The sequence below is a fragment of the Vicia villosa genome, linkage group LG3, assembly GCF_029867415.1.
Source record: "Vicia villosa cultivar HV-30 ecotype Madison, WI linkage group LG3, Vvil1.0, whole genome shotgun sequence".
Lineage (NCBI taxonomy): Eukaryota > Viridiplantae > Streptophyta > Magnoliopsida > Fabales > Fabaceae > Vicia > Vicia villosa.
The window spans coordinates 76,208,970-76,224,601 of NC_081182.1; the positions used below are offsets into that span (position 1 = coordinate 76,208,970).

At 34.0% G+C, this 15,632-nt stretch overlaps 2 protein-coding genes across 2 annotated transcripts; one reads left to right on the forward strand and one right to left on the reverse strand.

Moving 5' to 3' along the window:
- Positions 1–6,227: 6,227 nt before the first annotated feature.
- Positions 6,228–10,809, forward strand: LOC131661926 (probable sugar phosphate/phosphate translocator At3g11320). The gene is made up of 6 exons (XM_058931587.1): positions 6,228–6,509; positions 6,643–6,868; positions 8,717–9,184; positions 9,506–9,609; positions 9,695–9,923; positions 10,284–10,809. The coding sequence occupies exons 1-6, from the start codon at positions 6,457–6,459 to the stop codon at positions 10,428–10,430; spliced, it is 1,227 nt and encodes a 408-aa protein (XP_058787570.1). The 5' UTR covers positions 6,228–6,456; the 3' UTR covers positions 10,431–10,809.
- An 84-nt stretch (positions 10,810–10,893) lies between these two features.
- LOC131661925 (uncharacterized protein At2g39910) lies at positions 10,894–15,332 on the reverse strand. The gene is made up of 8 exons (XM_058931586.1): positions 15,150–15,332; positions 14,561–15,068; positions 14,384–14,470; positions 13,762–13,952; positions 12,141–12,336; positions 11,746–11,810; positions 11,220–11,321; positions 10,894–11,141 (listed from the first exon to the last, which is right to left on the reverse strand). The coding sequence occupies exons 1-8, from the start codon at positions 15,191–15,193 to the stop codon at positions 10,985–10,987; spliced, it is 1,350 nt and encodes a 449-aa protein (XP_058787569.1). The 5' UTR covers positions 15,194–15,332; the 3' UTR covers positions 10,894–10,984.
- Positions 15,333–15,632: the final 300 nt, after the last annotated feature.

A 15,632-nucleotide genomic window follows, 5' to 3' on the forward strand; every position in this document is an offset into this window, starting at 1 on the left:
TCTGGTTGAGGCTTTAGTTTCCACCCAAGTCAATTCTCCTATGAAGGAAGAAAAGATAGCGAAGGTCTTTCCTGAAACTCATAACTCAATCTTTCCTAAGAGGATAGTAGTCAGTACACCTACTGATTTACATGTAGAGGGGGATGTGGAAGCGCTACTAGACAAAGGGGGCCGAAAGGGATGTTTATTTGAAGAAGGTAGTTCAGCTGGAAGTGTGAACGAGTTTGGTAATGAATTTTCCAAGAAGAAAACCAGAGGAAGAAACAATCATCATCAACATTAACATGTTGCCTCTGTCATCCCTGTGTTTAATTCAATTCTAGACTATCAGGAGCATACTCATCACCATTGTCATACCCCAAAATTTGCCCATCTCATTTCATCATCAAAGGTTCAAGGTTCAAGGGTTTATTCAAGCAACATTCTCCTAATCGAGGGCCTCTTAAATTAGGGTTTGCACTTTATCAAAAGAGTTTGAACCTCTAAGGCCTCAAATGGATTCCACGGTATCTCATATATCTCAAAGCATCTCCATGTCAAAAGTAAAGCTTCAATTCCAAGGATTTGCTCACTCAATGGCTCAGATGATCAACAATCGACTATGTTGACCTAAAAGTCAACTATGGTCAAAGTACCGTCAAAACTACTGACTTTTGGTCAACATCAAGTATTGGAGGTTATATCCATCATTTGATCAAGGTTCGATCATGATTCATTAATAAAAACTCAGAGATGAACAAATTCAAAAGGTTCAAATTAGGGTTTTTTAAGGAGAAAGTCAACTCAACTTTTACTGGCCATAACTTCCACATGGAGTGTCAAAAATTTCCCAACCAAATCCTATTCTGAAGGAAATTGGATTCCCTACAACTTTGTCTCTCACAAGCCAAGGCTAGAAATGCTTCATTTGGGAGATATGGTGCAAAAGATTATAGGTCCTCCAAAAAGTCAACAAAAAAATACCTTTTGAGTCAAAGCTCATAACTTGAGCATGGAAGCTTCAATTGGGTTTAAACCAAAAGGATCATTAAGAGGACTCTTTATGTTTTCCAAAGAGTCCTAGAATTCTTCCATGTGATAAAAATTGAGAGAGATATGTTTGGTAGAAGTTGGTTGATATTTGAGAAAAGCTTGAAACCCTAAGTGATGGAAATTGCATTTTTTACTCATGGGCCTAAATTTCTTTGATTCAAACTTATTTCTAAAGTATCCTCTTTTATTTTATTTTAATTATTTTTGGATTAATTCAATTTTAATTAAAAACGAAATGTAAAATCAAATCAACAAAGGCAAGGCTTATTATTCAGCATTCTTGAGGTCTAAGATACTCATAAATAAAGGCCAAAATCAAAATATATGATTGGGATAAGATTGATACAAAAGTGGAAGCTTTAGATGCAAATTTTGAAAGATTGAAAATCCAATATTTTCTACATTGAATGCAATATATTTGTACACAAGTTTCAACCCTAATTGAGTCCATATATATATACTAAAACATTCAGAAGGAGAGAGGGGACGAAATTGGGGGAAGAAAAATAGGGTTCTTAAGTTACAAAATATAAGAAAAACTAGGGCACACGAGAATTCTGGACACAGACGTTCTTACCCAGTTCCAAGCATCAAACCTTCTTCCTGGAGATCCCAGAAGTTCGTTCCAATCGTCCTTGATGCTCGAGACCTCCAAGAACGCTCTCTTTCGAATTGCACCGGTTTGGTTAAAACTTTTGATTTACAAACTCTCGATTCATGGCTTGTAAATGATTTTAATGCATGTATATATGTTCAGGCTAATATTTGAGTGTGTTTAGAACCATCGTTCGCGCGTTTTGAGGCCAGAAACATGATTCACCATGTTTAGGGCTTCAAGCTCTTCATGCTTCGTTGTCATTGTTCCAAGTGGTTTCAAGCCAAGACAATTGTTCCATTGAACTCGCATGAGCCCATAAAGTGGATCTGGGTTGTTTTGCTTTGTGTTAGTTGCTGATTTTGCAGGTGTTGAAGGGGCAGCCATTGAAGACGAAGAACCTGCGGAAAAATCCGCAGGTAAAGTTGCAGCAATATCCGCAATAAAATCCGCATGCACAGAGGTAAGGGACGATGAACAGTGAGGTGTAACTCTCAGGGCACGCGTGTGATCTTCTGGGTGGTGGGTCAACATTTCCAGGCTTCAGCATACGCATGGCTAGTGTTCATTGGCTAGTCAAACGCCAATCTTTACCTCTCACCTAGCGATTGGACGAAATTGATCATGATGGGGCCCAGTTGACTTCATCTTTGAATTGTCCCATTAACGCTATTATTACTATATTTATTATTTTTGGTTTTTTTTCTAACAAGTAACACAGGCAGTGGGATTGGTGTTGGAAAGGGTTTCCCAGCCATTGGAACTGGGGTTCGATCCCCCAGTTGTGCAAAGATTTTTTACACATTATTTGATTGCGAATCCAGCATTCACGCTCCAACGCAAGACCATCGTACATCCTCATCTCCCAACCATACAATCTCCTATGATTCAAATCTAACGCCCAGGAAGATGCATGCATACCATGGGTACTCAAGGGAGTGCCACACAGGATAAAAAACCAGGTTTTATTTATTTATTTTATTATTTAAACTATTTAGATTAAAATGATAATTAATATTGTTTGTTTTAATTAGTTTATTTAATTAGATAATAAAATTAGGATTAGGTTAATGATTAGGTTTAGGATTTTTCCCAATTATTCAATTATTTTGATTATTCGACTTAATTGATTTAATTAATTTTAATTATTAAATCACAAAAAACCCTAGAAAGTTATCAATGCATTAGGGTTCGCCCAATCCCACTGGCCACTTGGCCAAGATGTTAGGATTTAATTTATTATTCATTTCGACCGAATCTATCGGTCGCGATGGTTAATAATCGATTAATTTAATTAATCAAATCCAATAATAAAAATATATCTATTTTGCCAAATGGTTTTAACCAAATATATTGGTTGCAATGATTAGCATACTCAATTCGTTATCGTGTAATAATCAAACCTACTGATTATGAGGGATAACGATAAATTAATAATTTAAATTATATAAAACACACTCATTTGTTATTCGTGACGATCGAATCTATCGGTCAGAATGGTTAGCAATACCTTATCTAATCCGTTAACTATAATGATCAAATCTATTGATCATCGCAACTAACGGTAACATATTAAACCAGGGTTGTACGCCATTTAAAACACTCAAAATTCATCTCTTCAATACTGCGATTTTCAAAGCTACGATAAGGTAATTCATAATACCTTGCGAACTTCGCATTTCAAAACTACGATAAGGTAACTCAAAATACCTTCAAACCATTCATATCAAATTCTAAGGCGTGCAACCCTGCCCCGAACTACGTTGAATCAGATTCTCCCTAAGGAGATACGTAGGCACTTGGCAACAAGGCGAGTCCCCTTCCCCAAAACCTCAATTCGTTCAAATCTCATTTTTGCCCTTTTCACTTCTTTAGCTATTAAACTTAATTATTTTATCCATAAACCTTTACTTTGAATACGAAACCTTAGGAAAGGGTTAAAGGTGCCTAACACCTTCCCTTGACCTGATTATAATAATCTTACCCCGAATCTCTTAACTACGTAGGATTTCCTATTCGCCCTAGTAGAATAGGTGGCGACTCTAAAAGTCTAATTTTTAGGGCAGGTTGCTACAACCATCAATCTCATCAACAGAATCAGCAAGGCAATAATCAGAAGAGAATTATTTTTAGATCCAATTCCAATGGCATATACAAAGTTGTATCTTTCCTTGTTGCAAATTAAATTGGTTCAAACTCGAGCTCGACCACCCGTGGATATAAGGCTGATGCTTTTTGCGCTTTTCATCAGGATGCTCCTTGTCATGATTTGGAATGTCACTTCGCTTTGAAAGTTGAAGTTCAGAAGCTGCTCGGAAGTGGTATCTTACCATTTAAAGACGTTGGTCCTAATGTTCAAGTGAATCATTTTCCAAAGCATGAATGAATATCTATTGATGGTAGCCCTAAAGTTTGAAATATGTTTCCTTCAGCATAAGTCCAAATGGAGAGAGATTTCTCACCTTTATAGTATTCTCATTGCTTTTTCATTTGTAATATTTCTTGTTTTTTAATACATTGTTTGCATGTAGAAACTTGTTTGTTTTTGAATGCTAATGATAATACAATGATAATGTTTGTCTTGAAGCAACCCATTCGTTTTCACTCATATTCATCTTAAATGGTTTTTTTGTATTATGATACCGATTGCTTTTGTCAACCTCTTGCTTAAGCAGAGATTGAAGGGAGGATGATGATATGAAAAACGCAAAAAAATAATCCGGTTGTATGCTTTTGAATAAAACCCTGCTGATGATGTACATGCATTGTTTCAAATTCCCAAACACCGGAGATATAAGGAAGATAATCCCTTGTTAACCCATTTGAGCCTTGAAATAGGAATTTCTTTTCTATATGAAAAAACCCTAATTTTTAGTCCGGGGCAGGGTAGTCTTTAGTTAATTTGACCAAGTGTTCATATTTCATAAAGGATTGTGCATCCAAGGGTCGATCATGTCATATCCACATCAAAGGTTGGAATACGTGAAACCACAATGGTTATCCCTCGCGCATCAAAAGGATGGAAAGTATGAAACCACAATGGTTATCATTCATCCGCCAAGAAATAAGGCAATCACCACCTTCTCAACAAGTCAAAACAAAGTCAATGTCATACAATTTGTTCAAATCAAAAGAATAAGAAGGAAAAAGGAAAAAAGCTCGCTAAGTCACAAACTTGAAAACAAGTGACTTAGGCAAAAGTTAGAGCATCTCGTTGGACGACCAATTCAAAAGTATCAATCCAGGCAAAAGCTAGGGAAAATAAAAGAAAAGCGAAAAGTGAAAAACCTGGATTCCTCTGATCCCCATCGAGCAACCCAAAAGGCAGCTCGCCAACACATCGGATTGAGCAAGCAGAAGAACCTGAAATTAACGGCCGAACTTGGGCCACACTCCCCGAAATCAACGGAGTAAGCACAAGCATGCAGGGTGGAGGTAGAGACAATTTTTTAGGTGAATATAGGTGTGACCTAGGATAGTTTTACTAGGGTCCCATGATGAACGCCAATTATACTTGTTGAAAGTACAATAGTTGAGAGATGTAGAATTTGCTCACGTGGTGGTTGTGAGAGACTTTGTGTATTTCCCTCTAGAATAGTGGATATCCTTTACCAAGTTTAAGACTGAGTTATATAGAGAACCTCTGGGGATAGGAGAAGCGGTTTCTCTCACTTCCTTATTAAGAACGTGGGAGCAAAGGAAGACTAGTTCCTTCCCATATTCCCTTTATTTAATACTTCCTGACTGTTGCTATCTCAACATCTCACGAGCCACATGTATTAAACGAAATATGCTCTAAATACTAATTTTGGCTGCTAAGTCCTTAATGAGCGGCCTTAGCCCATTTTAGGCGACTAAGCTCGTTTCAGGCGCTTGTCCAATCTTCCATTTAATTTGTTTTTGCTAGGAGCTGTTTTATCATGGACTATCCCTTTTAGATTCAATAAAATCATTCCAATCCACTTTTTCTATAACTTTTAAGCTGGTAATTGCAGCTATGTCAAATAAGTGACAGGGAGCATAGCACAAGGGATTTAGAAATTACAATTTGAAGAATCGAAATTGTAAAAGTTACTCTTACTATAATTAACAAGATGGCCATTTAGTTTCAAATCATATTTTAGATTGTTGACTTCTCATCTATGGATAGTCATGGTTTGAAATTATGCTTCCTACTTCATATGTTATCAATAAAAACAAGAACTAGATCTATGGTTTGTGTCTCCCTTTGACATATTTAAATGGATGAATAGTTGTGTTTGATCAATTAAGTTTGCACCTGTAATCTTATACTTTTGGTCTATTGGTGACTTAAAATTTGTGGCACATGTGGCTTTCATATATTTTCAGATGATACAATTTTGTCTTGAAGGGGAAGAATATTTTGAGAATATACTCAGTTTAGTTGCTTGGTTTTATACTTTTGTTTTGGGATGTTTGTGGCAATAGATTTGATTTTAATTTAATATTTATTTATTTATTAAAAGAAAAGTTTAAAATCTTTAAAAAATCAACAAAATATTTTATTTTTAATATATGAGATTCAAGAGTCGTTAGTTTTCACTCCTAAAAAATATTTCATGAACCAGAAACACATTATTGGAGAATTGAGATTGAAATACTTTGTTTCACATTTTTCTTAAGCTTATTATATTCTTATATGTGTTTCTTGAAGGAACAAAACATCACTATCACCCTTGAATAGTTTTCTATTAAGTGCTTAGATTCATTGCCTTGTTCTTTCCACTTTCCCTTTTCTCATTACTCACTCACTCTCCTTCTTGTCTCCAAACTTAGTAATAATCATCACTCTTGGATTTCCATCTTCAATGTCTCAAATTACTCTCATATCTCCAGCAACTCTCATAGCTATTACTGGCATGTACTATACCATATAATTATCAATATCATCCAAATTCACAACTTAATCACTTTTTTTCAATTCTCTTCCCTTGAGCAAAATCAAATGATCATAGATGATGAATTTGATTGATATAATTTTTTTTTTCAGGTAGGAGGAAGAAACTTGGTGAAATATCTGCTGCAAATGGAAGGTACAAATTGAGCTCACTATCATCACAACCACATGTTAATTGGAATATTCAAAGGCATATTCCATGGTTTGGTTTCAATAATTCATCAAAGTATTATTATTCATATGGGAAGAATAATATAAGTTCTATTGTGAATGTTTCTGATGGAGGAGCCATCTCTGTTCCTCATGGTTGGCCTCTTGAAAAGGTTTGGGAATTTTTTTTCTTCATATTATTATTATTTCATTTTGATAAAAAAAAAAACTTTTTATTTCTTACTCATACCCCCTAAATATCTCTCATGTATTGAGTAATCCCAAAGCCCAACCCAAGATATATCCGAATCCCAAAAGCCCAACTCATATTTCCTTTTTGTTTACTTGATGATATTTTTTTTTGTTTTTATTTTTAAAATATATATTTGTTTTAATTTATTACTCAAATTTTGTTACTATTTGAAATGATAAATACTCAAAAATTTCAAAGTCAAACTTTGACAAAAAGATACATTTCTATCTCCACCTAAGTGCAACTCAATCCTAATGCATACCTTCATAATTCCTCTTACTAGCTAACATTAAAGAAGTCCTACTTGCATGATATGACTTTTTAAGCCTACAATGGGATTTGAGCTAATTTGTGGTGGTTTTTTTAATTTATTAAATAGCTAACATTTTAATTCTAATTTATATATAATTAAAATATATTATTTATTTAATAAATTTTAAATTTTAAATTTTGTTTATATTAAAAAATGGAATAAATAAATTTATAGAAAATTATAAAAGTATTATATGAATATATGTTATTTAGACAAACTCTCTTTAATTATTATTATAAATTATAAATAAAATTAATTAACATTTTTTATTTAATAGTTAATGTATATGATTTATATAGTGGTTAGATACATTTAAATGAGTAAAAAAGAAAAAGTCAATTTTTAAAACTAAATAGGCAAGTGCAATTTATTCCATATAAATTTTTTATATTTTCTATAGAATATGTTGACTGCAGTATCTTTTATTTAAAGACAATATATTTTTATTTTTGAATATAATTTATTTACACTATCAATTTTAAAATGTTTTACATTATCATTAAATAAAAAATGTCATAAAATTTGTTGTAATATATATCCTAGAAGTATCATGAGAAATAAACTGCAAATAAAAAACAGTTAAATCACTCTTAACAGCTAAATATTAACATTATTTGAAACCTACATACATCATATTATAATTCAAGTAAAAAAAAATTATATCATTATTACAAACTTAATGGAAAAACCTCAAATTACATAAGAAACTCATTTTCAGTAAAAAAAAAAACTATATAGTAAAAATTAAAAAAAATGCAGAAAATCAAATACTGTTTTTACACTGTAAATAATAATAATAATAAATAGTATTATCATTATTAAGAAAATTCACTGCATTAAAAATCTTAGCTGTTAATGAGTTGTGTCATATTCCAAAAAAAAGTACTATCTCATTAATTTCAGTGAGTTCTTGGATTTAAGGCATTTCAATTTCAATTTTCTTTTTTATAATAAAACTATTCAAAAATTCATATTTTTTCAAAGCTAGGTTTATTTTGTTAGGCATATTTCAACTTCCTACCCCTATATCTAATTTATTATTGATTGATATTTTTTTCTAAAACTAATAATTATTTTTTTGGCCAAAATTATTTAATTAACAGCATATTATTTATATATACACAATAATAGACCTAATAAATTTCCTCTCTTTCTCTCACATTGATTCCAGCAAACACAACATAACGCAAGCATTTTTCTCAAACCATCATCATCATCAAAAAAAAAAAAACAACCTTTTCCTTAATTCGACGCAGACCCATCACTCTCCTCGTTGTTCTGTTCCTTTCCCATTCCTTAATTTCCCCAAACCCAAGCCATGGATTCCCAGATCCATGGCTTGTACCCTTAAACCCAATTCCCTTTTCCGTTTTCTCCGACCCATTTCAATGCTCAGATCCGTTTAAACAATTCACATCACAGTAACCCATCTCTCTAATCATGAAATTGTCACAGGTTTCTGACGATGAAAAGGGTTCCAAAATGAAGGGTTCAAGCCGTTTCTTCACAATAGGACTCGTAGCAGCATGGTACTCTTCCAACATTGGTGTTCTTCTATTGAACAAGTACTTGCTCAGCAACTATGGATTCAAGTATCCTATTTTTCTCACCATGTGTCACATGACAGCGTGCTCTTTGTTTAGCTATGTTGCTATAGCTTGGTTGAAGATTGTCCCTATGCAAACGATTCGATCCAGGGTTCAGTTCTTCAAGATCTCGGCTTTGAGTCTTATTTTCTGTGTTTCTGTTGTGTTTGGGAATATTTCTCTTCGTTATCTGCCTGTGTCTTTTAATCAGGCTATTGGTGCTACTACGCCTTTTTTTACTGCCATTTTTGCTTATATTATGACCTTTAAGAGAGAGGCTTGGCTCACTTATTTCACCCTTGTTCCTGTTGTTACTGGTGTTGTCATTGCTAGTGGGGTATGTAAATTTTCTATCACCCTTGTTTTCATTACTTTGCAATTGTTGATTGGAATTGTATGAATTGTGATATGATGTGGGACGTGTTTTTTGGATGTTGACTTTTTTGTGATTTGATCATCATGTTTTATCTAGTTTAGGTTTGTTTTCTGGTGTGATTTTAGATGCTTACATGAGATGTTGTGTTGAATTGGAAAGTTATAGACTTGATTTGTTAGTTCTTCTTTTAGGCCATTCTGTGTTCAGTTGACTTATTTTTGTGTCACCAGTTTGGAATTTCTGGCTATTGATGTGTTTCTTCTTCCTCTATTTTGATCTTAGGGTGAACCGAGTTTCCATTTATTTGGATTCATTATATGTATTGCGGCCACAGCTGCAAGAGCCTTAAAATCAGTACTACAAGGAATTTTGCTGTCTTCAGAAGGGTAAGGATTAAGAAACTTATCACTGTTTTTGTGGTTTTCAAGTTATATATTCAAATTGGGCTGATATCTCTGTTTTGTGTATCAGAGAGAAGCTGAATTCGATGAACCTCCTCCTTTACATGGCTCCTATGGCTGTAGTTTTCCTTCTCCCTGCTACACTTATAATGGAAGAAAATGTGGTTGGCATTACATTGGCTCTCGCCAGAGACGATGTCAAGATAATTTGGTATCTGCTGTTTAACTCGGCTCTTGCGTATTTTGTCAACCTGACCAATTTTTTGGTCACGAAACATACTAGTGCTCTGACCCTTCAGGTAAGACTCAATTATTAAACTAGTTGTTAACACATCATTCGAAATTATTAAGATAGACTTAGAAGTCAATAGTTTGGCTATAGACATAATCTAGGATACAACATTATTGCTGTTGTTGTTGTTTCTGTATCTCTTTATTTTTCTATATTTAATTTTCACTTCAACAAGTTATCTCATCTGTTGGTAGTTGAGACATCAGATTTAGGTGGTTGTCAAATGCTCTTATCTTCAAGTCACAATATTAGCATGGTCTTGGTCCTCTTTATTGTTCAATTAACTTGTGGCTTATTCTTTTAGTCTAATTAGTATTTAGTCTATGCATGTTGATGTTTTAACTAATCTTAGAGTTTATTTCTACAGGTACTAGGGAATGCTAAAGGCGCTGTAGCAGTAGTTGTTTCGATTCTAATATTCAGAAACCCAGTTTCAGTCACTGGAATGATGGGTTACGCGCTCACAGTCTTTGGAGTAATACTTTACAGCGAAGCCAAAAAGCGAACAAAGTGATAGTCAGTTCATCATTCTTGGGAAGTCGGAAGTCAGAACAGAACTTACAATATTTTGTATTAGTTACTGCACAGACAACCTCACTTCCTGAGGTGAATTTGTTTAGCATGCTAGTGACTAGAATCAGAATCTTTTACTCTAATATACAATTTTTTTGCCTCAGATAGAAAACTTCTTTGAATTATAGCAATGCTGCAAAAACAGCTCACAGTATAAAAGTTGCAATAAGTGATATTTCTCTTTACCTGTGTGTCAGGATAATTGAGTAATGTCTTTTTGTCATATATTCTTTGAAGAAAGAGTTGTAAAATTGGACATCCACTCAAATGTCAGCTCTACTTGTATTTTTTATTTAATGATAAAATTTATATTTTTGACATAGTCTGATTTTCTGTTAATATGATTTTATGAAATAATCTTGATTTTGAATTAAAGAATAATAAAATTGAGCTCAAAGAACATATTTAACGATAAAACTTTGCTTTATTATCCATCCATCGTTGAGAAATTATCCCAGTTAAATTACATGTACCGACGAACTCAAATTGTTGCAATCATGTTTGAACAATTCCAGAACAATGCAGACTATTCTCTGAAGGCAGAGTTTCAAGGTTACAATTGCTTTTTCCACTTAATGACAAACTAAGAGTGGTCAAATCTGGATCTGATTGATGCTTGTCCCAAGCTACATTAAAATGCTGGCCTTTGCTTCTAGGTACACAAGAAAGATATTGAATCAGAGAATGAATAACAATATTTGTTGAAATGACTCCAAAAATAAAGTCTTACTCTTTAAGCAGGACCAGTATATGAGATATATTTGCTCTAATCTCTTTCCGGGCTGTTCTCAGTGCTGACTCCTTATACACAAGAGCAAGCTCATCTATTGTTCTGAAATCAAATCATGTGCTCTAACTGAAATTAGATCAACCAGGAAAGTAAAGAATAAAATGTAACAAAATGTTGATATCCCCCCAGCAAGGAGTTAGGCGTATAATTGGTTCTGGTACCTCGATTTATTGCTGTCACTTAATTCTCCAAAACATGAATTTGAAAAGAAAAAAAAACAGATGCAGAAAGTTTTCAACTTAAATGTTTTCTTTATATGAAAGGATGTGAACTTAAATGTTTTCTTTACATCAGACTAACTTTGTGATCCGTTTTCTTTGAAAAAAACAAACACAAATTATCATTGACAGAACACAGAAGCAACAAGTGCTACCAAAGCTATTCGATAAGTGATATCTTGAATCTCATACACTTAACACCATATTTATTTGAAATAAAAATTTCATGAGGTAACGGCTTAACTTACCTTGCAACATAAGGTGAGTTCCTAATCCATGTCACTCTCAAAACCACGTAAGTACACTTCATAACCTGCAGAATAACAGTATATCGAAGTTAATCAGAATTATTCTTTTGCATTGAAATATTAAAAGAACAAAACTGAATACATATCCATTAATGTCAAAGCCCCGTAAAGAGAAATGAAAGACAGTGCTGAAACCCCTTGAAGTTAAAACAATAGCAAATATTTTGAATATGGATCTAATTCAACATTGCAAATTCAGCTAATGATTTTGGTCAGTACTTACAAAAAATAAAGTTTAATCAAAATCATAAGGCTAACTTTATAAAGTGCTCTCCAAACTTCAGATTAGTAATCTGGCAAGCTTTAAAAGCTTTACCATATGTAAAGATACTCACCAAAATAACTGTATCATCATCATCTGCATGCATCCACTGAAAAAATAATGAAAAAATGCGCCTGAAGTGGGCTAAAAGCACAAGACCAACTCCATTAAATAGTAAATCAACAGATTTAAGCCATGCAATACGGCGCTCTTTGTTTCTTGGCTGACGCTCCAAGTGACTTAACATCTCATTCAACATTCTTTCAAACCTACTCAAGACATTTATAAATTAAATTTGATACAAGATTTGCCAAAAATTAAGGTTCGTTATCATCATTGTCCAATTGAAAAGCATGTATGCAATATGCTCATAGCTAAAAGTTATAACCCAAATGTAGCCCATTGTTACAAAACCTGAGATATTGATGACACTTTCTAACATCTATGGGTATGGTTTTGTCATACCCATTTTTTACTAAAAGGAAAAGGGGGGATTCTATTTGATTAAAACTCTGTAGAACTTTGAGGATCTGCAATCTTTCTACCCTAAGGGCTCATTTCTCTCAAATGATAAGATATCTCTGTCTCACCCCTCTTCTTATTTACAAGAACATGCCTTTTTTATCGAATTATACCAGCCTCCAACTAACTCTAATTCCCTCAACTAGTCTAATTATCTAATTTTCCATTTTTGTCAGTTTGTCCAAACTAAATAACACTCTCTCAAGTTTTAAATATAATTTTCACCTGCAGCACAACATTCCCAATCTGCCCATATCAGTCAGTACATCTATTGACTCTGCACTCAATGAGATCAAAGCTCACTTGATTTAACATAATATAATAACAACAATGGTCAATGTTTTTTCCACTTAGTGATCTCTGCTACAGCCTACATGGACCAAACCACATCAAAATGTCCTATCATGAACTAAATCCACATATCCACCATTAAAACTACATGCTTATTCCCAGCAGTTTCCTTTGATCTCCCTCTTCCTCTAGTTATTTGATTATTCTCCATTTAGTAAAAAATAAACATTATCAGCTAATTCAGCTCTCTTGAACATAATCAACCATAAAAACGACGTTGGTAAATAATAACATAATTTGTGCTCCTTGGCCCATTGGTGAAAAGTTGTTGCTCTCTCTTTATTAGCTTCTTGACAAGCAAAATAGAAAAGCACGTCTATGTAATTTGTTACTTTCTCTAATAAGTAATAATCAAGTCAAAGAAACCAGGACTCATCAACTAAAGTCACTGGATCATACAAAATACCACATTTCTAAAGAAAGGATTTCAAGTTTTAGTCTGGACGATGGTCAAGAACCAAATTTATTTTCTTTTTGACGAATAAAGGCATAGGAATTCATAGTTAAACAGAGAGAGGTGAGATGATTAGCAGTTAAACGAATAAAGATATGGCTAACCAAACTTAATATGCAGGAAAATAAGAAGAGAGGTGAGGCAGAGATATCTTATCATTTGAGAAAAAATGATTTCCTATGTCTTTTTTATTTAACTATGAATTCCTATGTCTTTATTTGTTTAACTATGAATTCCTAGGTCTTTATTCTCACATGAATTCCTATCGCTTTTTATTCTCACATGGTATTTAACATGTGGAAATATTAAAAATTCCAACGTAACTAAACCATTTAAAATAAAATGGGATGAAAACAGATCAATATACCACGGACTGCGCGGATTGCTTTTATGAGTAAGAGACATGAGAGTTATTGATGCTTCAACTACATAATGCCATATTTCATCATCAGCAGCAATATTCTGGCAGCAGGCATCAAGTATCACATCCTCAAACCCACCAAGCTCAGCAGCGTCCACATTTTTGCCAATATGCATAAAGCTAAGCATACCCTGTCCCTGAACTTATAAACAATAAAACAATAACCACATACTGAACAACTTTCAGATTCAACCCCTTCCATAAAGTAGGGATTTTCCAAGTTTTTAAACGATCACAAATAAAACACTATATTGTTTTCACGAGCATGCCCTTCCCCAGCTTCAGCTTTCATTTGTAAATATGAGTATATTTAGATTGACTTTGAATTTATACACTGACATAAGCACTTCTGATAATGCTTGAGAGAGCTTATGACATGTTTCTAAGTTGTTTTCAGCTTATTTGCATAAGCTCTTTAGGATAGTTTATATAAAAACATTTTCTTTATTTTGTCTTTTGTTGTGGTAGTAGCTACTAGCTAATACATAAGTACTTAAAAGTTATATGGTCAGCATGTATGCTATAAGCGGTTAACTTTTTTTATCCAAACAGGGCATGAGGCACATACCTTCACCTCCGGCGACCAATGATCAACAGCAGTCAGTACACAAGGAATCACCCATCCACACACTTTTCCCAAATGAGGATAATCAACCTATGACAACACAATTCAAATCCCAACATCACCAACATCTTAGAATAGACACAACACAGGAAGAAAAAAAAAACTATCAAACACTAGTACCTGAGTAACAAACCATCTAAGCTGATGAGCAGCAAGAATCGCGAACCCAACCGGAACTCTAGCAGACGCGGCAGAGAACTCATCACTCTCCTCAGACTTATCAATTGCACTCTCCTTAATTCCATCCTTCAGAAAAGGAAGCACTTCAGTCAACAACTCCAGAAGCAACCTCTTCTGTGCAGGAACCAAACTACAATCCAAACCGAACTCTTCAATCTTCTGAGAGTTCCTATCATCGAAAACTGCGAGGTACGCTTGGGAGAGCTCGAAAAAGGAAGCGGTTGCAAGGGAGGAAAGGTGATTGGGGATCCATGAGAGAAACTCTGAATTGGTGTTTGTGGAAGAGGATAACAGAGCACATGCTAAAGCGAAGTCTTTGATGGAAGCGTGGATGGTGGAGTTTGTGGAAGTGAGAAGGGGTTCGAGAAATGCTTTGACGGAGATGTTGGAGGTTTTGTGGGGAGTGTATGGAGTTGCGGCGAGAGAGTCTGCGATTGAACTCGATAACCTAATCGGGTAGAAGAATCAAATGGAAAATTCAGAGTGAGGAACGAATGTTGAGAGAGAGAGAGAAAGAGAGGTGGCTTACCGGAGGAGAGTGTCTCGGAGAGTTGAGGGTGATGATTCCGACATTGACTACTGATTAGGGTTGCGCTTCCAACACCGCCGGCGCGGGAATTTTCCGACGAAAATAACACCGTAACTGGTTTTGCCGAGTTGGCAATGGGAATGGTTTTAGAATGAAACACTACTATTTTATGAATTTAATAATTTAATATTAATTAATAAAAATATGATAGTTTAAAAATTTGATTAAACTCGAAATGGATATCAAACTCTAAAATCTCATATTGAAGTCATCCATCCCATGCTAAGTCTTCTTTGAAGAATATTATTCCCGAAAACGAATTTGGAGGGGAGGGGAGGGGAGGGGAGGGGAGGGGAAGACTTCCGAAAACGAATTTTTAAAAAAATATAGAGAAATATTTGACATTTTTTGAAAAAATGATTTTGTTTAGAATGATAAAAGAGTCATAATCATTACAAAATTTTTAATTTTCAAAATAGTATA